Source organism: Xenia sp. Carnegie-2017, unplaced genomic scaffold (genome assembly GCF_021976095.1).
Source record: "Xenia sp. Carnegie-2017 unplaced genomic scaffold, XeniaSp_v1 HiC_scaffold_23, whole genome shotgun sequence".
In the NCBI taxonomy this organism is placed as follows: Eukaryota; Metazoa; Cnidaria; class Anthozoa; order Malacalcyonacea; family Xeniidae; genus Xenia; species Xenia sp. Carnegie-2017.
The window spans coordinates 402,474-426,208 of record NW_025813486.1 but is presented as its reverse complement, the minus strand read 5'-3'; the positions used below and the strand labels follow the sequence as shown (position 1 = coordinate 426,208).

At 35.0% G+C, this 23,735-nt stretch overlaps 2 protein-coding genes across 3 annotated transcripts in view; one reads left to right on the top strand and one right to left on the bottom strand.

Moving 5' to 3' along the window:
- The first annotated feature begins 63 nt into the window (after window positions 1-63).
- On the top strand, window positions 64-5,122 carry LOC124449839 (TBC1 domain family member 16-like). Of its 2 annotated transcripts, XM_047000749.1 has the most exons (6): window positions 64-838; window positions 1,556-1,704; window positions 1,786-1,920; window positions 3,121-3,307; window positions 3,580-4,391; window positions 4,584-5,122. In XM_047000749.1, the coding sequence occupies exons 1-6, from the start codon at window positions 149-151 to the stop codon at window positions 4,705-4,707; spliced, it is 2,097 nt and encodes a 698-aa protein (XP_046856705.1). In that variant the 5' UTR covers window positions 64-148; the 3' UTR covers window positions 4,708-5,122. The 2 variants fall into 2 exon arrangements, with proteins under 2 accessions (XP_046856705.1, XP_046856704.1); XM_047000748.1 differs by having other exon boundaries at window positions 3,580-5,122.
- Window positions 4,979-23,735, bottom strand: part of LOC124447933 (DNA-dependent protein kinase catalytic subunit-like) — a 62,729-nt gene continuing 43,972 nt past the window's right edge. Inside the window, 35 exon segments of the mRNA XM_046998929.1 lie at window positions 4,979-5,479; window positions 6,282-6,372; window positions 6,448-6,490; window positions 7,209-7,397; window positions 7,877-8,078; window positions 8,400-8,471; window positions 9,037-9,132; window positions 9,203-9,292; window positions 10,215-10,312; window positions 10,625-10,747; window positions 10,889-10,956; window positions 11,644-11,779; window positions 11,957-12,025; window positions 12,129-12,290; window positions 12,533-12,617; window positions 13,198-13,286; window positions 13,605-13,727; window positions 13,809-13,946; window positions 14,586-14,617; window positions 14,685-14,755; window positions 14,843-14,940; window positions 15,877-15,956; window positions 16,054-16,164; window positions 16,416-16,602; window positions 18,394-18,508; window positions 19,024-19,083; window positions 19,183-19,294; window positions 20,017-20,125; window positions 20,206-20,304; window positions 20,736-20,861; window positions 21,221-21,331; window positions 22,522-22,593; window positions 22,783-22,921; window positions 23,012-23,141; window positions 23,237-23,321. Coding sequence (XP_046854885.1) covers window positions 5,281-5,479; window positions 6,282-6,372; window positions 6,448-6,490; window positions 7,209-7,397; window positions 7,877-8,078; window positions 8,400-8,471; window positions 9,037-9,132; window positions 9,203-9,292; window positions 10,215-10,312; window positions 10,625-10,747; window positions 10,889-10,956; window positions 11,644-11,779; window positions 11,957-12,025; window positions 12,129-12,290; window positions 12,533-12,617; window positions 13,198-13,286; window positions 13,605-13,727; window positions 13,809-13,946; window positions 14,586-14,617; window positions 14,685-14,755; window positions 14,843-14,940; window positions 15,877-15,956; window positions 16,054-16,164; window positions 16,416-16,602; window positions 18,394-18,508; window positions 19,024-19,083; window positions 19,183-19,294; window positions 20,017-20,125; window positions 20,206-20,304; window positions 20,736-20,861; window positions 21,221-21,331; window positions 22,522-22,593; window positions 22,783-22,921; window positions 23,012-23,141; window positions 23,237-23,321 — 3,810 coding nt within the window. The 3' untranslated portion in view covers window positions 4,979-5,280.

Genomic DNA, 23,735 nt, shown 5'->3' with positions numbered 1-23,735 from the left:
GTGGAAAGCCCACGCGCGCGTGACAATCACGGGATATAAGCCATTACAAATTCAAACAAATAAAGGAACAGCATTATTTTATGTAAAATATTTCCATATCGAATTAAGGAAGAATCTTTTATGTATAAAGCAAAAAGACTTTGAAAACATGGAAACTACTACAAGTCACATATTGTTGTCACTGATGGGTGGTATTAAGTCGAAACAGCAAGAAAACTTAGAAAAGAGTCGTTTGTCGCGATTTTACGAAGATTTCGATGACTTTAATCAAGGCGAAGTGATCTTTTGCAAGAACAATGTTTGTATTTTTAATCGTGTACATGTACCGGGATATCTCACATTAAAGGCTTGTACAATTAATAACGAGTACACAAGATTGATATTACATTGGATTTCAAATGAACTCCTGCAAGAAAGTTTAGTGACAGACGACGAGATTCAAGATGCGGTGATTGTAAACAAAAGCGACGACTCGAAACCAACAGTTTTTCATATCGATTTAACAGAAATGAGATTCCTAAAATGCTTTTTTAATGAGGATCAGACTTCGGGACATTTTGTCGTCGGCAATCACGAAAATCATTATAAAGTTTTCCATTTTCATTTGGACGGAATGATACATTTGGTGGAAATCTTCGAAAATTGGAACTTATGCAGGACTATAAAATTACCGCCCGAAGAGCGAGCGAGAAAGAAAGCATTTTCGATCATTCCGCTGTACACTATTTTTCCTAATCAAAGTTTCGAAGAAAGTCGATACTGTCCCATGACAAAAGCTAGATGGAAATGTTTCCTGAACAAATCAGGTCAACTTGAAGATGTGTCAAATTTTCGAAAGGTAATAGTGACGTGTCTTAACTTAAAACAATAACTGTCGGGGCTAATGCAGCAGGAAATTGACACTTGTTTGTGACCTTTTGCTGAACCTGAATTTGCATTTATTTGATATTTTAGTTGGTTGGTATTTTAGACACTCTACATTGGTGTTTGTCTGCTTTACTGAAACATTTCATATTGTCATAAAATTTTCTGCAATCAAGATCGCTGTAATATTATATAATATAATTAAAAAGTCTTAATATAAATGTAATAGTGTTGTATTTAAGCATACATTATTCAGATTAATCTATCATTGTTTCTCAATAGTAATTAGTTTATAGCTTATTGCGATCTGAAGTGCTTGTTGAGCTTTAAACTTGTTACAAAGATTCTCATATAAAGTTTGGTTTTTACCATTTCTTTATGAGCAGATGGGAATAGCAAACTGTTTGTAGTCCTTTCTCGCAATGTTAGCACAATAACAACACTTTTCAATTATACTACATATTAATTGAGTTATTTTTAGTCATCCAAACTTGAGTTATTTAATCATACTATTCTTGAAACCCCTCTGTTCAAAAATTTAAAGTATGATTAGACACATTTTACTGCATGTTCCCCCCCCCCATTATATTTCACTAAGGGGTTAAGACCGAGGGTGAGGTGTATGTGGGTGATATGTGTGTCGAAGCAAACAAAGCTGTCCCAGCAATGCTATTATTTGTTTATGATATAGGAAGTCTACTATGGTGGAGTGTTTCCAGACGTTCGAAAAGAAATATGGCCATTTCTTCTTCATTTTTATCCATTTCATTCAAGAGCATGGGAACGTAAGAATATCAGAGAACAGAAAATGAAAGAATACCAGGATATTGAAGAAAGAAGGTAAGGATATGAAGAAACATAAAGTTAACCTTGTTTGTGGAATTTCTTGATAAAATAGGCTTGATATGTATCATGTTTCAGGTTAAATATGCCTAAGGTTGAATATGATAAGTTCTGGCTTGATGTTCAATGTACTGTGGATAAAGATGTTGTCAGAACCGATAGATCACATCCCTATTTTGCTGGGACTGACAATCCAAATCTTGAAATTATGAGGTACGTATACATTGCTTGTCACATAGGGATTTTTAGGAATGAAATAGGATTATATGCAGATCTTGTTACAATTTATCATGATGTTGTCAAAAGATAATCTTGATATGATAGTACCCTGATTTGTGGCCAAGATTTGCAAAAGTTCATATTTTCAAAATCTTACTATGATACTGTGATGACAGATGATAGTTTGTCAATACATAATATACCTACAACAATCATCAAGATCCCTCCATTATCTTAAAGATCTCTTCCCCATGATCTTTTACCTCTACTTTACCAGCATATTTTTTCACACGACTTTCAGTCAGCTTTGTGTATGGGAGTCAGAAGTCCTGACGACAAGGAAAGGGTTAAATTACACAAAACTCATCACGGGCTGCACTGTTGTGCATTGCAACCTTGACTTGAAATATTCCTCTTTTGCGTTGTCGCATTCATTGTACATTACTCTACTGGGAGTTGGCAAAGTTTTTGATGGATGGGCAATGCATGAATGTCACGTTGTGTTAAATTTACCCTTTCTTTAATGGGATATTTTTTGCTTGAGTCTAACTCGGCTTCATTGTTGGGAATCAGAGTCCAAACGTAAAAATCTCACCACGATTTTTAAGATTTCCGTATCATCTCAATGACATTTAAGATGTTGTCGTGATCTCTAGGTCCTAACATCTCATGGTGAACTTTCTAAGATCTCATCATGATGTTAAAGATCTCCCATGATCTGAAAGATCTTGTCGTGATCTCTATGTCCTATCATCTCATGGTGAACTTTCTATGATCTCATCATGATGTTTAAGACCTCCCATGATCTGAAAGATCTTGTCGTGATCTCTATGTCCTATCATCTCATGGTGAACTTTCTATGATCTCATCATGATGTTTAAGACCTCCCATGATCTGAAAGATCTTGTCGTGATCTGTATAATAAGATTGCACATTGATCTTTAAGATCTTCCATATTCCATAACCTTTAAGATCCTATCGTGATCTGTAAAATCTCCCGATGATCTCTACTTTCTGACCGAACGTCTACCCATTTCCCCTACGATCTTACCGTCATTAAATCTTCCAGTAGTCTTTAAGTTTTCACAGTGACCTTTCTATCTTACCAAGATTTCGCCAAAATATCTAACATAATCCTGTTGAAGTTTCGCCAAGAAAAAAGAAATGACTTTATACATTTTGAAAAACTTTCAGGAAGATTTTGCTCAACTACGCATACTACCAGCCTGACGTTGGCTACAGTCAAGGAATGTCAGACTTAGTGGCATCCTTATTATCAACACTTCAAGATGAAGTTGACGCATTCTGGTGTTTTGTTGGTTTATTGGAACGCAGTATGTTGATCACGACTCCAAAAGATGATTCAATGGACTACCAGTTGGTAAGTTGAATATGTTGTTTCTTTCCTGTCGTTCAATTGAAAATATTTTGGATCATTTAGCTAAGAATGCTGGCGTTGGTAGAAAATATCTTTAGTCCCAGACTTATTTACTTCTCTGTCTTTAATAGGAACTGAAAAAAGAACAGACTTCACGGAATATTTCATTATAAAGCTTAAAGCCCTAAAATAAAGCCATTGATCTGATTATTTTCTTCAAAAAACATGATGTAGACAATTTTCCTATGCATTCTTTTGTTTTTACTCATTTTCAGCTGTACTTGAAAGAACTTTTGCGTTTGATGGCTACTAAGTTCTACGCACATTTGCTGTTAGCAGACGATGGCATGGACCTTCTGTTTTGTCATCGTTGGCTTTTACTTGGTTTCAAACGCGAGTTTCATGACTGGCACGTGATGCGCATGTGGGAGGCATGCTGGTCTCAATATCAGACCGAGTTCTTTCATATATTTATTGCTGTGGCCATAATCGTCGAGTATGGCGATCCAGTATGGCAGAGATCAATGCGCGTCGACGAAATATTGAGCTATTTTAACAATCTAGCGATGGAAATGGACGGCAACAATGTGCTGAAGAAAGCCAGAAGCTTGCTGTATCAATTTCGAAGACTAGCTGGAATCCCTTGTACCCTCAGAGGTCTTTTATCTGGCCCTGGTGCGTGGGATAGTGCAACCCTACCGGTCATTGAATGCTCGTGTCATTACACTGAAACCTGTATCTATAGTGATCGACCAAGGCGAGGGAAAACCATCTATCAAAATGATTGGCAAGAAAGAGATGAAAAAGCAGAAACTTTGATAAATTCTCAGACGTATATTACTCCCCAAAGCAGTTTTGAATCCGTGCGCAGTGATAGCACCACTGGAGAACATGAATTTTGTGTGAAAAATGTAGAAAGTGATAGTAGCAAGGAAGAATTTGAATCAAGTTTGAGCAATGTTGAAAGTGATAATGATACTAGAGAGTTGAAGTTAAGTTTGAACAATGTTGAGGGTGATTGTAGCAAAGAAGAATTTGAATCAGGTGTGAACGAAGTTGAGAGTGGTAGTGATACTGGAGAATTGAAATTAAGTTTGAACAATGTTGAGGGTGATTGTAGCAAAGAAGAATTTGAATCAGGTGTGAACGAAGTTGAGAGTGGTAGTGATACTGGAGAATTGAAATTACGTTTGAACAATGTTGAGGGTGATTGTAGCAAAGAAGAATTTGAATCAGGTGTGAATGATGTTGAGAGTGGTAGTGATACTGGAGAATTCAAATTAACTTTGAACAATGTTGAGGGTAATGAAAAGCCGAAAGTAGATGCCAGTTTAACAGATTGTAAAGAAGAGATTCCACCTCATGAAAATCCAGAAGTAGACCAAGACATTGTTGTGAAGTAAAAATTTATGCTTGCTATCAAAAATATGAAATGAAGCACTTCCAACCAAGAGGGTTTACCACAGACAAGGAGCAGAAATATATTTTTGTTTGTGAGAAACCTTACTTTGTAATAATGTCCAAGCTCAAACAAGAAATTATCGAGATTGTACAACGAATTGAATAATTTTGATAAAGAAAATGGACAGTAATGTTGCAATTATGTATGAAATTACAAATTCTGCTTACTCTTGAATCATGGAGAAGAAGTTTGACTGAAGACACACGCAGCTATAAACATCCATTCATTCACACATTCAATGATTAAAAATCAATGTGTAAATACATACGTACGTACAATATGAGCGAGATGTACTTATAGATTTAAGGCTTCATTCAGTATTGAAATAAAAGGATTGTTTGTTATTTTTATGTTGATTTTGTCGCAGATTTCTTTCACTAGACTACCAAAAAAAAACTAAAACAGACTTGTCATTAACGCATGCGCAGTACTCGAGTATATCATTGGCCTTGAACCTCCATTGATAAAAATGTAACGTAACTCGAAAAATCCATACTACTGTTTACATATTATTTCAAACCCACGGCTCCCATCCGTGGTAAGTTCGCCCTAAAATATTCGGGTCGGTGGCCTGGTCGATAAGCCAATTGACCTGACTCTCCACAGACCCGTCATACATTCGTGCGCGTTCGTTAAATTGCTCCTCACCTGTGAGAATAGACACCAGTTCCTTATAATGATCTGTTTTCTCATGACCTAATCGAAGATCGACTCTACACAAGAAACACAAAAAATCATGTTCCGTGAAGACATTATAACTACGTACGTAAAGCTGAAATGTATAGCAAGTCGGGCCAGGTTCGTTATAATAAAGCAAGGGTATTGCTTGCAACCTACATTTCTTGTCAAAATCTCTTTGCACGTACAATTAAACTTATTGCAATACTGTTTATATAAACTGAAAGAATCATTGTCAACTACAATGCAACGCGCGCCTATTTGTTTACATTCGTGCTAAAAATGATAATTTGTTCCATCACACGTTAAACTTCTTCTTAGACTTTTAGCACAACTTCGACAATAGCTAAAAGTGTGAGATTCCAAGTACCAAGTATTTATTTGAATATCAAGTTTTGGTCTTCCTCTTTTAGGCATGTTTTCAACCGTTGAGCTTGCCATACTTTTGAATAGTTATTTGTCCACCCAAACAGATACGTTCATGAAAAATATCACTAGGAAGCTACTGAAAATAATTTTTTTATCCAAATACAACACAAATTTTTATACATCCACAAAAGATGCATAGAATATCCACGGATTACAAACTGATGAAGCGTTTGTCTATTAATTGAACCAAGAAAATGGCCGCAGAGATTAATTGAGCGCGCGTTGCATTGTGGTTGACAATGTTCAAACGAATTGAGATAAAAACACATCGCCCTCCTCGAGTTATGAATGATAAGAGAAAAAGAAATTCAGTGTAATTCCAAATGTTAACCATGCTTTCTTATAAGGCAATTATCAGCACAAAGTTCTGCAGCCATTTGTAATGAAAAACAATTAATTCGAACTTACTTCATAATTTCAACAGGACTATCTCCCTCCAGTTTTCTTTTCGCTAACTTAATTTTCTCCCTTGGATACCACTTGTGGCAATGCATATCATCTAGAAAGAAAAAAAACACGTTTCAAAACAACACCAACAACTGCTATAAATAGAAAAAATGAAAATGTATCATACCCAGATTATGATTTTGTTTTTCGGCCTGTTTCCTGGCAAAATTCTAAAAATGTAAAACGAAACGTTTCTCAATGGTATTTTTGAAAATTATCAACCAATCACATTCAACCATCATCGACGTTTGCTATTTCATTGCTTTGTAAAGAACATTTGAAATTTTATACGATATTCACACTAAGTTAACCAAAAATTTCGCTACTACGAAGTTCAATGAAAACTATAAGCATTAGCATCATAAACAATATTCTCCATTTAGTACATGAAATTTTGCAGATTTGACTGAAAAAATATTCATCTAAATCAAATCTAACTGATGATTTGTGCATTACACACGATATAGGGAAAGAACAAGGAAAAATTATGGTCTTAGAACTGGCGTGTAGTATTTGGTTTTATAAATTAGCTGTTTGTACATTCTAACAATACAGCAAATAAGTAATAAATACATAAAAATTGTGTAACAGTCCAAACTTTCCATTTGTTAAACAAATAAGTGAAACCTGCCTGTCGTTCAACAATACAAGTCAAACATGTCGATTGACCAACAAGTCAAACCTGCTAATTGTTCAACAAAAGAAGTCAAAACCTGCCGTTTACTTAACAAAACAAGTCAAACCTGCTGCTAACTTGACAAAACAAACGTGACAATTGCTCAACAAAACAAGTCAAACCTGACAATTGTTCAGCAAAACAAGTCAAACCTGCCAATTGTTCAACAGAACAAGTCAAACCTGCCGTTTATTCAACAAAACAAGTCAAACCTGCCAATCCAGAGACGGTTCCTTTATAAACACGTCCATCGTGTTTAACAAAATCTCGTGATTATTCCTTAGAGCTCTCATCGTGTATACCATGGTGCTTTGCAACTGCCCTTTTACTCGATGCGGGATCATGAGCTGCCATATTTGACGAGTAAGTCGAAATGGAATTAGCTCCGGTAATGGTAGAAACTAAAAAAGATTACTTCAAGTAAAATTTTTTCAACATATAAAAGATAGTACTGTTACCTTAAATGTTCATATTTATGAACATAAATAGTGACCACAATGCATTGCATGCTCATGTTTATTAACAAATATGGCGATATCCAAATTTCTACACTTCCATTTAGAAAATATGCAAATTTCAGAGAAAAAAATGCATAAAAATCAAGGTGTAAACTTCGTTACAAGTCTCCATCAAGTGAGAAAATGTTAAGTCTGAAAAATGTAGTTTTTAGCTGAAAACATCTCAACCCATTAAACATAATATATAACTGAAATGCTACCTTTGAAGTAGTCATGGCCAATTTTCAACTAAAGTCCCGTATTTTAGTAAACTGATGTAATTAATTCTCTTTTTATATTGTGCAAAAGGATTGGAACTAGTGAAACCGCTGGCTTTAAAATTTTGGCAGGACGCCCACTTATATTCTGTCCATTATATCTACCTGTGTAGCCGAACCAAAGGAATGACCAAAATCAATCCCAACAGCACCGCCATTGTTCAAGTCAATCATTACGTTTGACAAATGTCGGTCACCAATACCCAGAACATATTGACATGTTATCATACAAGCGTAGGTGCGTATAAAGTGTGATCGCAGCATAAGAAATGCCGCAGGGGATGATGCTAGCTGCATAAAACTTCGTCTATATTTAAAAAAGTATAGTTTGGTAAGATCAGTGACACGCGAGATTTTACCCCAGACACGCGCGTGTAGTGTTACGAGATTCTCTGGAGGAGTGGAAAATTGATTGACTACACACGCGTGTCAGGGGTATGATCTCGCGTGTCTGGGGTAAAATCACGGCTTCAAAACATTACTAGGGTTTTGTATTACAGGTAGCGTTCCATGTAATTTAGTTCAGTGAGTAAAAATGAAAGATCCAGGTAGTACGCCCATAAGTACGCGCGCGGAATTTTACTGTGAAACACGAAATTTGTGTAATTGTTAATGAAGGACATCGTACCTCAGGGAATTTTCAGGAATCATACTTTGAAGATCTTCAAATTTCCGTATTATATCTTTTCTGGACGCTTTTCTGCACGTAAAAAAATTAAATCGACAAAAAGTTTGGATTAGCGCTAGGAAAGATAAACGCGGAACTGCTCTGCAACTTCTCCATACAGATAAGACGCTAGTTAATCGCATTATGAAATAAATAAATCTCGATACAATTTCAAGAATTTAAAAAATAAATTCTTGTTAACTGTTCCTAGGAAATGCAAACAAAAATAGCTTTATTTATCTTTGATAGCTCTATAAGTTCTACACTGTCCTTCCTAAGATCCAGTAAAAATCACTTTCTATAAATTCAATGTCAATATGAAACATGACATAACTTTAACATTTATATTGAGAACTAGTAAAGATAATCCTTTATTTATAGTGTGATGATGCAATGGAAAACTCAAACAGAAAATATATATTCATTTTCAAGCGATGAAAACACCGATACGAAATGCTTTGAAACATTGCACTAAAAAAGAGACGCTAAAGTCCAAACTATTTATTCTAAAGAAAATGTGATATTTACAAACATTTCTCGGTTCAAAAAGATTTATATCTCATATGCTAGATTTTAAAAAACATCAAACAAAACTTACTTATACATTACATGATAATGAAGGTATAGTTCAGCATTTTTCTTGTTCACAGGAAATGAAGACTGCAACCATTTGTTATGCACTTCCATGGTCTTCCTACAATGAAAAGGATCAAGAATTGATAAAAATACCCACCTCTTACATACTAGCTCATCATAACTCCTACGTCAATGCGTTTTTCCTGTCTTCCAACAATCCATCAGAGATAAACTCTTTAAAAACTCTAGTGTTTTCCAGCCATTCTATAACACCAAGTCTATAAAAGGTGAACGGGATGATTCATTATACAATGCCTCTAACGGCGATATGCCGACTGTTAACTTAAGCAAATACCAAAACCCGAGTAAAAGTATAAGATAGGAAAGTTTATATGATTTTCCACACAATTATACAGATCACAGATGACTTATCAGACCAAGCAGTTAATTCTTGTGAAAACAATTACAGCTGTGTACAGTAGCTGCAGTAAACGCCAACTAAATACATCTTCAATCATGACAAAAATAAAGCAAGAAGACGAGGTTATTGTCGATAAAAAACTTAAAACTTCTGCCGAAATATAGTATCCTATTCATTACAGATCAACTTGACGCCTTATTGTATTGACAACAACATAGTTCAAAGTGACAAATTTTTTTTAAAGCAGCAATTCTAAAAGACAAACATATTTTTTCGCCTAAGTAGAAGTCTTTTAGCCAAATCTTTGCAAGCGAAAGTCGGTAGAAACATGTTTGGCAAACCCATCAATAATTGTACCGCCACGAGGACATATGGCTGACAGTTACATCTGGCGCTATGATATTGGTCATGTTCTCCTTCATCAACTAAGTCTCAGCGAGTTTTTTTGGCTGGGAGTGGGAGATTATAATTATTAAGAAATGATATACTCTACCAGGGATTATCTGTGAGCTATCCTCATAAGCTTAATAATAAGAAATTTTAACCACTAGCTGTCATAGAGCAACTGTGATTGCCAGCTTCATCATTAAAATATTATCAGGCATAGCGCGACATGTTCTTTAATTCATTCGAAAAAAAATGAAATCAAAAAAGAAAAATTTGTTCCCACTTTTTTCCGGAGTTAAAAAGCTTGATTTAACAGAAGCTTGATGTCTTTTAACTAAAACCTGAGTTTATGTAGCAGGGCCCGAATATGGAGCCCCCCCGGATGTAATTACCTTGACGTCATTGGTATAACTTTGTAAGTCTTTAAGCGTAAATTTCTTTGATGACAAGATGGATCTTCGGCCATGATCTCGTTCATATGAGAAAATAGCTGAAGAAATTGGAAACAAACGAGAAAAGAACACGTCACTTTAAGATTTGCGTTCAAAATGAATGATACAATAATAAGATATGGGCAGTCAATAGTTCATAAGATAAAGTATTAGAAATTCCATGTAGAGTCAAACAAATTTTATCAAGAAACTTTCTCTTGTAGCAACTCCGCCTTAACTAAAAGAAAAGTCTGTATTTCAAAGCAGAAAGAATGCTTCAGTATTCTGAAAACACACTACTCTAAAAAATAGCTGCCCAGTGCCATACTATCCGCCAAATAAAATCAAGAAAATGACAAATGACATCAAACCTGCTGTATTCTTTGATCCAAGCGTAGATCTTCACCTCCTTTTACCAAAAACTTATATTCCTTTTCATCGTTCCCAAGAACAGTGATGCACTTTGGAGCTCGTAACGAAGAAAGTTTTCGCACCTATAAGGCGAAAATTTTCAAAGGCAATCGCACAACTTTTCGTATTTCTGTTTTTCGTTTGGAAATTCCTCAGAGACAAATGTAAAGTTCTAACATTCAAACGTTTGCAATAAATCAGATAAAAATTGCACATTAAAGTACCTTTTCATTAAAACCTGCAACCGTCACGTGATAATCAGGTAATGGTTTCATATCGCCAGTGTACTGACCTATAAGCAAGGAAACACAACAATTTTAGGAAACGTACTGGCCGTTCATTGAATCACGTGACTTTGAGCTTCTCTAACCAATGACATCACAGATAACATTTTTTCACGAGTCTATCATCTTCATCAAAGCTACACAAAACCTTTTTGTACATAACAGAACTATAACGTTTTAGTTCAATGGTCTACATCAAAATTCCTATGTTATCAAACGTCAAGTTAGAAAGCAGCCTTTTCACTTTTAAGTAATCATTGAAGCCATCTAAAAAATATGAATAATCGACCATAGATGTACATAGGAAAACCAGACATAAATGAATACTGAAGAATCCGGTGTCGATAATGTGAATTGGAATAAAAAAATTCCCATCACAAATTTATTGTTTGATAGTAGGTGACATATGGGGAAACCGAGGGATCATATCATACCGTGGAGACTGGGGATGACAATGTGAAATTTAAAAATAAATTCCTAAGGATACTTCAAGCTATATTTTCCACAAATGCAACATAAATTCCATAAAACGACGAATGGTGAAACCAGTCCGTTTATTTTTGTCTTGCTATGTAAAACTTCTCTTCGCTCACAGTAAAAACAATATATTTTAAAAAAAATGAATAATGGTAACATTCAGAAATTTACATAGCAGAACTGAAACTTGCAGACTGGTTACGTCAGCGGAAGGGAACCTGGTATTTCTAGTTGATATGACTCATAACGTGTTCTGTACAACGATAACCATGGTGAGTAATCTTTAAGGTTTCCGTTTGATAGCTTTTTTGACTTCATTTCATTGAAAAGGTCATTAAGTGATTTGTTAAGATTCTAAAACAACATAAACATAATCATTCTCTTATTCTTGCTTCAAAAGTGCGTCGTTTATCACATGTTCATGAAGGGCGGGAAAATGGGGGATATACGTTTGGAGGATGTAAATATAACTGTTTGCAAGTAGTGCGTAAGGACTGGGAATTACTCTAATAATAACATCTTTCAACTGACATTAACATTTAAGGAAAGGAGCTTTGATCCATCGTTTCCGCAGGTCTTCAGAACTTTACTTGAAAAATACTGTAAGGAATACATGGAAATCATATGAAGTGTAAGGAATTTATGCTTCAGCTTAAAGGAATTGTGTAGAAAATATCCATGCTTTAAATTTAATATAAATTACTCGTGAAAAATTCTGACGAATTTTGCCCATCTCAAAACCGTCTGTGTTTTTTCCTTGTTTGTCCACATCTAGTAACTTTTTGTACATTTGTTTGAACGATTCACAGATTTTTATTTCGCTTTTCTTCAACGTTATCAAAACTTTAATTTCGTCCATCCAATCCTGCAAAAGAAAGGAGATTATCTTTCACAGAAACACACAATACCCAATGACAATTAGTAACGAGTTATCTCTATATCCTCTTACTATTTGTAACAGGTTGGAATTTATGTTGAAATACATCAAGCAGAACGAAAATATTAAAAAAATATGTGCAATTTATCAAAACAAGATTCATTTAATTCGGCATAGACACTTTGAAGTAAAATAAACATGAATTGAAATGCTTCATTTTAGTTCAATACCTTAAAAACCATTTCAGGATTTGTCAATTGTTCCAAAGCAAATATCAAATCATCAACAAGCGGAAAATCAACACTGGCCTTCAACCTTATGGATAGAAAGACAAATGATAGGATTGATGTAGATAAAAGAAGATGTTCCGTGTGGATTTGAGTGGCCTTCAACCTTATGGATAGAAAGACAAATGATAGGATTGATGTAGTTAAAAGAAGATGTTCCGTGTGGATTTGAGTGGCCTTCAACCTTATGGATAGAAAGACAAATGATAGGATTGATGTAGATAAAAGAAGATGTTCCGTGTGGATTTGAGTGGCCTTCAACCTTATGTATAGAAAGACAAATGATAGGATTGATGTAGATAAAGAAGATGTTCCGTGTGGATTTGAGTGGCCTTCAACCTTATGCATAGAAAGACAAATGATAGGATTGATGTCGATAAAAGAAGATGTTCCGTGTGGATTTGAGTGGCCTTCAACCTTATGTATAGAAAGACAAATGATAGGATTGATGTAGATAAAAGAAGATGTTCCGTGTGGATTTGAGTGGCCTTCAACCTTATGCATAGAAAGACAAATGATAGGATTGATGTAGATAAAAGAAGATGTTCCGTGTGGATTTGAGTAACGAGATGAAGGAAAGGCTCTTGTCTTCACGCGTTTTAACCTACATTTGAACAAATTCTTTGTTTCCTTGTCCTTCGCTTGATTCATCAAACTCAAACTGCTCACTGCTTATTTTTAACGGATAAAGAATCGCCTTAAAAATCGAAAAGAGCTAAAGTGAAATTTAAATTTAGTGAGAATAAAGAATATGCTACAAGAAGTCCTTTCTCTGCCATAAACTGAACGAAGAGAAATTTATATGATGCAACTTGGTAATATCACTATGTGTTTAAAACGTTAGGAGATAAACTATCGTTAATACATCACAAACTATGCTTAAGTGGCAAGAAAAGAGCACTTCCTATGTACAGTGGATATCAGGAATCATAAAAACACATTCTTTTTTGTAATTTGTACTTCCAAACGCGCCAGTTCATATTGCAACATCCGTGTAATCATTATGTACTCTAACCTGCGGGTAGTGCTTTGCAAGTTCCCTAAGTATCCCATGAACAGCATGCGATTCCTTTTTATCCAGTAGTGCCACCATTTGGTTGATCCAGCCAATGAACATCCAACATGGTACTTCGGCACTCTGTTTTTACGCAAAGAATCAACACATGAAAAATATTTGACGTTGACAACGCATGATATAGAGACTAGTTATACACTCAACCTTTTTTATGAAAGCATCGACGTCACTTCCGGGATACATTTCCACCAGTTGTAAAAGTCTTGGAAACATTTGTCGAGCTTCAGTTGATTCATAAGCCATAGAGGTGAGTACGTATTTTATGATAATTCCAGGGAAATTCTATAACAGATGAGAGTACAGCAACGTAGGTTATTCCAAAGTACATGCAGAATGTAAACTAAGATTTTAGTTGTATGAAAAAAACATATTTTTCAAGAAATATTTCGATTTTAATTCAACTAGTTGTATTGGCAAAGAATTTCACACGCAACTTGACATTAACATTGAAATAAAGTTGAAATATTGCTTTAGAAATTCAGTCGCGTGTTTTATAAAACTCGACAGTTGAGATTACAGTAAAATGTTATAGTAGTAGAGTCTTTAAAATTCTGGCCTGGTAACTGGTGATACGTTTTTAACAGCGTATTAAACCCAGAAATCCATTATCGTTCCCAAAAAATATACAATGGTATTTAATTATAGATATCTTCACACTCAATGATAAAATGCTTCTTGCAAATACGTGCATCATTAACAACTGCACATATATACATATGACTGTTTTTGATACTGAACTGAGTAAATTAAAGTGTTCATACTTGGAAACACAAAATTTGCATGCATTTAATTTGTTTTTGATCCCGTACTGAGTAAACTATGGTGTTCAAACTTCGAAACACGCAATTTGCATGCATTTAATTCACAACATGAAGATGCAGGGAGAAATAATAGAATATACTAAACGACAGAAGACCGTACCTTTGTGTCAACTGGCGATGAGCCTCCATTTTCTACGAAAAAGGGAAAACATGGAAGTCTCAGTTCAAACTCAAATTCAAAATAAAAGAACTATCTAACCTTCATGCTTCTCACGAAGTATTCTGTCACAGAATTTCGCCATTTTCATCAAGCTACGCACAAGAATTTTTCTAAAGCAGTAAAGAAATAAAATCTTTATGAAGTAGAACTGCTCCTGCATCAACAAGACTTGCAATTTGATATCCGATGTTTCTTACCTAGAATCCACTGTTTTTATATGGTTTTCATTCGTTTGTGCAGTTTTAACAGAATGTTGTAAAGCAGTGAACGATTTCGTTGTAAGCTGTCCAATCACCTGTAATCGATAGAATAAAAGGAAAATAAGACAACAGACGGTATTTCTGGTCAGAACTATATTTAAGTGTATGCTTTTTATACATCATATTGAGTCACAAATTTCATGTTAGATTTATCATTGAAAGTATGGCAGTTTGCGAATTCTGCAAAAGTTTTGTTTCACCAATAACTACAATCTTCTTCTTTCCTCTTGCTCTTGTCAAGTGTCATCACAGTAAATTATCTTCCTCTAACTATCACTGTCTACCAGTTATGTTTGTCAAGTGTCATCACAGTAAATTATCTTCGTCTAACTATTACTGTCTACCAGTTATGTTTATCAGTAAATTATCTTCCTCTAACTATCACTGCCTACCAGTTATGTTTGTCAAGTGTCATCACAGTAAATTATCTTCCTCTAACTATCAATGTCTACCAGTTATGTTTGTCAAGTGTCATCACAGTAAATTATCTTCCTCTAACTATCACTGTCTACTAGTTATGTTTGTCAAGTGTCATCACAGTAAATTATCCTCCTCTAACTATCACTGTCTACCAGTTATGTTTGTCAAGTGTCATCACAGTAAATTATCTTCCTCTAAGTATCACTGTCTACCAGTTATGTTTGTCAAGTGTCATCACAGTAAATTATCTTCCTCTAACTATTACTGTCTACCAGTTATGTTTATCATTCTCCTAGCAGCTTAAGTAGTCCAAATTTTCATCAGCGACAAGAAGGTTAACCGCACTAATGGCGGTCGTACTCAACCTTGATTGATCCCCAGTAAGGAAGTTACACAAACTTTTTATGCAATTATAGTTTGACATAGTACTCACGCTGGATACCCTCTCGAATAGTTTGCAAACATTTCAGGACATGAGATCTATTAAACATTTATATTGGTTCTCTCCCCCCCCATCCCCAAATTATGCATTCCGATAAAAATTTATATACCGTATTCAATTCCTCTCCGGGTGCGCCAGAAAAAAGATTGAACAATTTTAGTTTGATGTTGTTGTCTAAAGACTCCCATTCTAGGATTGGAAATACAACATAGCCAATCATTGCAATGCATCACCACTATAATATGACGTCATCAGTAGACTTCAACGGAAAGTAAGCATTACATACCAACTGATCTCAAAGCATTTGTTATGGCATCCAGATTACGGCTCCATAAGAGATGATGTTTAACACCAATGGATAGATTACGTAGAAAAAATGAGTTGTCTTTGACTTTGTCTGAAAGGTTAAAATATAAAATCGCCTATAACAAAAAATAAATTACAACAATGTATCTCAAAGTACAATGGAGGTAGGAGGGGGTTACCAAAACAACATGATCATACGTTTAAAGGAGCAAAGGAATACATTGTGGCTTATAGTCATACATTATGGCTACGTTCTTGCCCAACCCCCGGGCAGCAAAAGAGTAATCATTAGGTGTCAAAAAATTTCGAATAACAACCAAAAGTATAAAAATGTTGTCTTGCCGAGTTCGTTGAGAGCAGTTAAAGCAGTGCCAACGGATTCAGAAGGAGATAAAACAAGGCATTTCCTACAGTTCAGATCACTGTAGGTGTGAGTCCAGGTTATCGCGAGCTCTTGCTCATTCTGGAGGCGATTTCTGATCAATTTTAGAGAAGTTTTCAAATGTTTTTCTGCAACTGGAAAATTAAGCTAAAATAGAAAGTAATAAAAAAGAACATTAATTCCACATCTTCAAAGGATCTCAACTTCGGCTCATCATCAATTAACTCCTGATGAAGACATTAGACTGGAGTATACAAGAACTAAAGTTTCAACATCAGATCACTCCTGATGAAAATACAAGACTGGAGTATATAAGAACTCAAGTTTCAACATCAGATCACTCCTGATGAAGACATTAGACTGGAGTATACAAGAACTAAAGTTTCAACATCAGATCACTCCTGATGAAGACACTAGACTGGAGTATATAAGAACTCAAGTTTCAACATCAGACTCCTGATGAAGACACTAGACTGAAGTATATAAGAACTCAAGTTTCAACATCAGATCACTCCTGATGAAGACACTAGACAGGAGTATATAAGAACTCAAGTTTCAACATCAGATCACTCCTGATGAAGATACAAGACTGGAGTATATAAGAACTCAAGTTTCAACATCAGATCACTCCTGATGAAGACATTAGACTGGAGTATATAAGAACTAAAGTTTCAACATCAGATCACTCCTGATGAAGACACTAGACTGGAGTATATAAGAACTCAAGTTTCAACATCAGATCACTCCTGATGAAGACACTAGACTGAAGTATATAAGAACTCAAGTTTCAACATCAGATCACTCCTGATGAAGACACTAGACAGGAGTATATAAGAACTCAAGTTTCAACATCAGATCACTCCTGATGAAGACACTAGACTGGAGTATATAAGAACTCAAGTTTCAACATCAGATCACTCCTGATGAAGATAAAAGACTGGAGTATATAAGAACTCGAGTTTCAACATCAGATCACTTCTGAGGAAGACACTAGACTGGAGTATATAAGAACTCAAGTTTCAACATCAGATCACTCCTGATGAAGACACTAGACAGAAGTATATAAGAACTCAAGTTTCAACATCAGATCACTCCTGATGAAGACACTAGACTGGAGTATATAAGAACTCAAGTTTCAACATCAGATCACTCCTGATGAAGACACTAGACTGGAGTATATAAGAACTCAAGTTTCAACATCAGATCACTCCTGATGAAGATAAGACTGGAGTATATAAGAACTCGAGTTTCAACATCAGATCACTCTGAGGAAGACAAAAGACTGGGTAAGAACTCGAGTTTCAACATCAGATCACTTCTGAGGAAGACACTAGACTGGAGTAAACAAGGACTCGAGTTTCAACATCAGATCACACCAGATGAAGACATTAAACTGGAGTATATAAGAACTAAAGTTTCAACATCAGATCACTCCTGATGAAGACACTAGACTGGAGTATATAAGAAGTGAAGTTTCAACATCAGATCACTCCTGATGAAGACACTAGACTGGAGTATATAAGAACTAAAGTTTCAACATCAGATCACTCCAGATGAAGACACTAGACAGGAGTATATAAGGACTCAAGTTTCAACATCAGATCACTCCTGATGAAGACATTAGACTGGAGTGTATAAGAACTCAAGTTTCAACATCAGATCACTCCTGATGAAGACACTGAACTGTAGTATATAAGGACTCGAGTTTCAACATCAGATCACTCCTGATGAAGACACTAGACTGGAGTATATAAGAACTCAAGTTTCAACATCAGATCACTCCTGATGAAGACACTGGACTGGAGTATATAAGAACTCAAGTTTCAACATCAGATCACTCCAGATGAAGACACTAGACTGGAGTATATGTCTCCAAGTTTCACGATAAAGAAATTTGATTTCGACAAACATATCTTATAAAATATTAGTTCATATCACCTGTCCTGTAGCAACTTCCGATAGCTTCAAGCTGAACAACACACGTTTTTTAAGAAACATTTTCTCCAAATTTTCCATGTTCATGGGATTGTCGTCAATTTCCATGGACCCTTCGCTAAGAATTATGGGAACGTTTTCATAAAACGAAGCTGATGAAAACGGGCCAGATAAAACTGCATATTATACAACAAAAATAATATCACTTTAAGAAATCAAGATCGAAAACTTCCTTACGAATATTGAAAATTATGTTGAACACAACTGGTTCTTGATTCAAAGTGTATATAGAGCACCAAATGTACAGCAAAATATAAGTTATTGGCCATGAGAAAGATATGACTTATTTTCAGTGAAGCAATGACGAACATGTTTTAAATGATATTGACCATGTGTAGTAAAAGCAGCCAATTTTCTACTCTTACTGTGCAACAATTTCTCGTTCAAAACAACTAGTTTATTGCTTCTTTTAAATATAAATAATAATTTTGCATAAAATTGCATAGTAGGAGTAAAGGTTTGTGTTGCCTTCGCTACTTCTTGAGCGTTACTGCGCATACTCACTAAACTTTGTAACCAAGTAACCGTAACTGAAGCATTAACAAGTTTACAACTTGCAACGAGTGTATATACCTGTTGTGAGTTGGACAATATTTGTTGAACGTCAAGAAAATCTTTTCAAGATAAACTGATCTACAAACAAGAAATAAACAAGCGTGTTATGTACTCAAACAATCTCTGAATTACGAGTGTTTTTTCACAAGAGCTGCATATAGGGATCCTCATGTGTACCTATTTGTCATAACATCGTCCCAAATATCCACAGAATGAAGTTTCGGGTCGGGTTCCCGTGAAGACCAATGATTTAAAAGAGAAATGGTCTTTTCCGTTGACATAAAGTTATCTATATTGAGGAAAAAACTGAACAAAATTAGAATATATGTCGTCAAAATTTGTATCTTTAAACAACTCTATCAGAACTAGCATTTAACTCCTTATGTACTCAAGTCTAGTGTCTTCATCAGAAGTGATCTGATGTTGAAAATTGAGTTCTTATATACTCCAGTCTAGTGTCTTCATCAGAAGTGATCTGATGTTGAAACTTGAGTTCTTATATACTCCAGTCTAGTGTCTTCATCAGAAGTGATCTGATGTTGAAACTTGAGTTCTTATATACTCAAGTCTAGTGTCTTCATCAGAAGTGATCTGATGTTGAAAATTGAGTTCTTATATACTCCAGTCTAGTGTCTTCATCAGAAGTGATCTGATGTTGAAACTTGAGTTCTTATATACTCCAGTCTAGTGTCTTCATCAGAAGTGATCTGATGTTGAAAATTGAGTTCTTATATACTCCAGTCTAGTGTCTTCATCAGAAGTGATCTGATGTTGAAACTTGAGTTCTTATATACTCCAGTCTAGTGTCTTCATCTGAAGTGATCTGATGTTGAAACTTGAGTTCTTATACACTCCAGTCTAGTGTCTTCATCAGAAGTGATCTGATGTTGAAACTCGAGTTCTTATATACTCAAGTCTAGTGTCTTCATCAGAAGTGATCTGATGTTGAAAATTGAGTTCTTATATACTCAAGTCTAGTGTCTTTATCAGGAGTGATCTGATGTACATTACCTTCGTTAACAACAAAGTCAAGAAATTCTTGCATTTCAGTGACAGCTTGAAGAGATTGCAGCTGAGCAGAACGACTAAAACTCATCATTGAATCCAAACCGGACCAATTCTATAGTAATAAAAATGTTCTAAACATATTGCAAAAGTTGATAAACCAGAAATGACCCAAAATCAACAAAGCAATCGTACCTGTAAAAACGTATGAAGACAATTGTTCGTGTAGTATCGGGCCCGGTCGTAATCCTCTTCAAGGATGAAAAATAATGCCAGGTGATCGCTGAAGTTATTCTAGAAAGCATTTAACAATCAATATCCTAATTGTCCAAAATGAGTGTCCCTATATACTCATCATGACAATATACTTCACGGAGTATCTCGATGTAGACTCCAATGAATATCCCCAAATACTCAACGGAGTACATCATTATACTCAATATACATATACAATCAATGGATTACCATAGGGAGAGGAACATTGATAATTGGGAAGGGGGTACTACATTCATTTATGCATGTTCTACTAATTGATTTCTATTGAAATCAGTTGTGTTACAAAATATAAAATACAAATACATGTATAAAGCCCCCCCCCTAAAAAAAATATTTATCTTCCACCGGCCACCCAGTGAATATCTCAACAAAGACAATTGAATGCCGAAGTAAACACAAATGATTAAACCGCACACACTCAGCGAAATATCAGTAACGTATTTGACCACCTCAAGATGAGATCTGCGATGCTCCTCTTTAAGCGAAACGAAAATAAAATCTTGAAAAGCTTCATCCTGTTTTCCAACGCAAAGTTGTTTTGTCTTGGAGCGAAGATAATAAGGAAGGTAATGTTCCTAGACATGGAGAAAAACAATCTTTACGTTGATTCTTCAAAGTTTAATGCAGCAAAAAAAACTGAAAAACGTGGTAATAAAGGTTTAACATTTTATATTTCGATGACAATTCAACAATCATGTAATAAATTATCCATCATTTTTCTGTTGAACATTTGTGCAATGAAATCGTTTAAAGTTCTATATAAAGTTACTTCAAACAGTATTTTGCTTGAGTCCTGCTCTGTCAGTTTCAAATATGACGAAGAAATCTGTCGATTAAGGCATGAATTTGAAAGTGTTAAAATGCTAACGAAAGGTTAAGTGTATTACTTTCAATTAATCAAAAACACAATGTACCTTTAAATACTAAAAAATACCTTAAAGTACTCGTCATTCCACAGTTGTTCAAAGTCGTGACGGCCATTTTCTTCGATGTTCACCAAGCAATGTTGTTCTATATCCTCCCATGATGCAAGATGTTTACAACACTAAATGAACGTGATAGAAAATAAAAAATTGTCCCAAAATAGTAAAATTTTTTTAAAAGTCAACTACAAAAACGAAATTCGAAGATAGGCGACAGATGTCTTCAAAGATGTACTGAATTTCTCAAAGCGTTTATGACACGAAATTTTATCGCGAGTTTTCTTCATTGTTGCAAAGAACATACAAAATGACTTTATAACCTCTTCAGTAGAATTGACATGTATTAGTTTTTTCTAGAGATGTTTAACTTTTTTCATGTTTGTGGATGTTGATCGTCCAGGTTGGTAAAGTCCTGAGAAGACTGTTGGTATTGATGTAGACTGACGTTTCGACAACCTTAGCGGTAGTCATCTTCAGAATCATCCACAAACATGTCACGATACTCCCGGGTTCAAACAATTTACTTTAACTTTATTCATTGTGCAAATAACATCGTTATCACATCACAGAGCAAAATGATCGTTTAAAAATGATCAATTTCCACCTCGTACGAACATTTTATGAACAAACACATGAATACATGTGCTGATGAATATATTTTGGTGGAACAATCCAAACACACGAATGCATGTGCTGATGAATATATTTTGGTGGAACAATTCAAACACATGAATACATGTGCTGATGAATATATTTTGGTGGAACAATTCAAACACACGAATGCATGTGCTGATGAATATATTTTGGTGGAACAATTCAAACACATGAATACATGTGCTGATGAATATATTTTGGTGGAACAATCCAAACACACGAATGCATGTGCTGATGAATATATTTAGGTGGAACAATTCAAACACATGAATACATGTGCTGATGAATATATTTTGGTGGAACAGTGAGACAGTTTATCGCTGATTGTCGACAAAAACTACGATTTCTCATAGCCAATTAGGCAATGTGAAGTCGTAATAATGTTTATTCCAATATTGAAAAAAAGGAGAATATTTCCAACTAAAAACTCATTTTTAGTTCACTTTAAATTTGTTGCTATAAATCAGTAAAAAACACGAAGATTTTTTCTGGCGGAAATGAAATGAATAAAAGTGATAAAATATTCCTCAAAAATCTTCTGTGAAACATTCGTTGATTTGAAATTTGGATTACACGTCAAAGAGATTGATTGAAACAGGCAATCAAACTTAACGGAGCTTATAGGAAGATTTAGTAGGAAAAGAAAAATATTCCATACCTCTAATATGGAGTCGTCCCATAAATCTATTTCTTCTTGTAAAATATCGTCTCCATGATTTGAGTTTGAAGCCTGGGAACGAATGAAAATTTCAACTGAAGTCACGTCATTCAATTTAGCAATAAAACATTTTCGACTCATTTTTACACAACTAATACTCCTCAGTTACTGGAGGAAATGATAAAATAACGAATAATTTCCAACCTAAAGCTTCAAAGTCTAACAAAAATAATTACAATTAAACTGTAATTCAAACATTACTTGAGAATAGAGTTTCTGCGCGTTTTTATAATCTCCTCTTCCTTCAGCTTCAAGTGCTTCTTTCGTGATCTCCTGTGTACCTATGTGGCTGCTAAATATCCCACGAAGCACATCAAAGTCCTCAATAGACTTGTAGAGTCTGTTCAACAAACAGAAAAGAATTAAAGCCTGGTTTTTTAGCCATTACCATAAACCACATTACACAGTCGACAAGAAACTTGGCTCTTACTTTGATAACTCAATCCAGTCTGTTTTGCATTCAGATGAGAGCTTGTTACCAGTCTTCTGACGCTTGCTTGGACACTCGCCACAACTCTTTTCCGATGTATGTATTATCTGTTTTTCCAACAACATTATACCTATATTACGAAGGAATTATTCAGTTCATTTTAACCTTGATACCAGCCCGCAAGCAGGCTTAAAGAATATAACTCCAGCTAAAAGCAGAGCTCACCAACAAATTGTTGAAGACTGGCGATAGACGCCGAACTTATTTTGCCAGCATCGAGTGACAACTTCTCTTCGTTATAGCAAACGTTCTGTTAACACGAAAAAGCAATAACCTTTGACAGACTTATTACAACTTGATAATTCAACTTTACATCTACAGCGAACTAACGGTTAGATTTGCAAACTATGATGTTTAAAAACAAAAATAGGACCACACAATATTTCAGCGTATTCAAATCAGTGGCTAAGATTTTTCATTTTGGGACTATCATTCATTGTTCAAAACATCGCTTCATTTTATTGCCAATCTGCAGCTCAGTTCCGTCTCTTTCGCTGAGAAAACACGGTTTACAGCTAAAGTTTTTCATTTTAGGACTATCATTCATTGTTTAAAATATCGCTTCATTTTATTGCCAATCTGCAACTCAGTTCCATCTCTTTCGTTGAGAAAACACGGCTTACAGCAAACAAAAGTAAACACGAGACGTCGAGTGCAAACGATT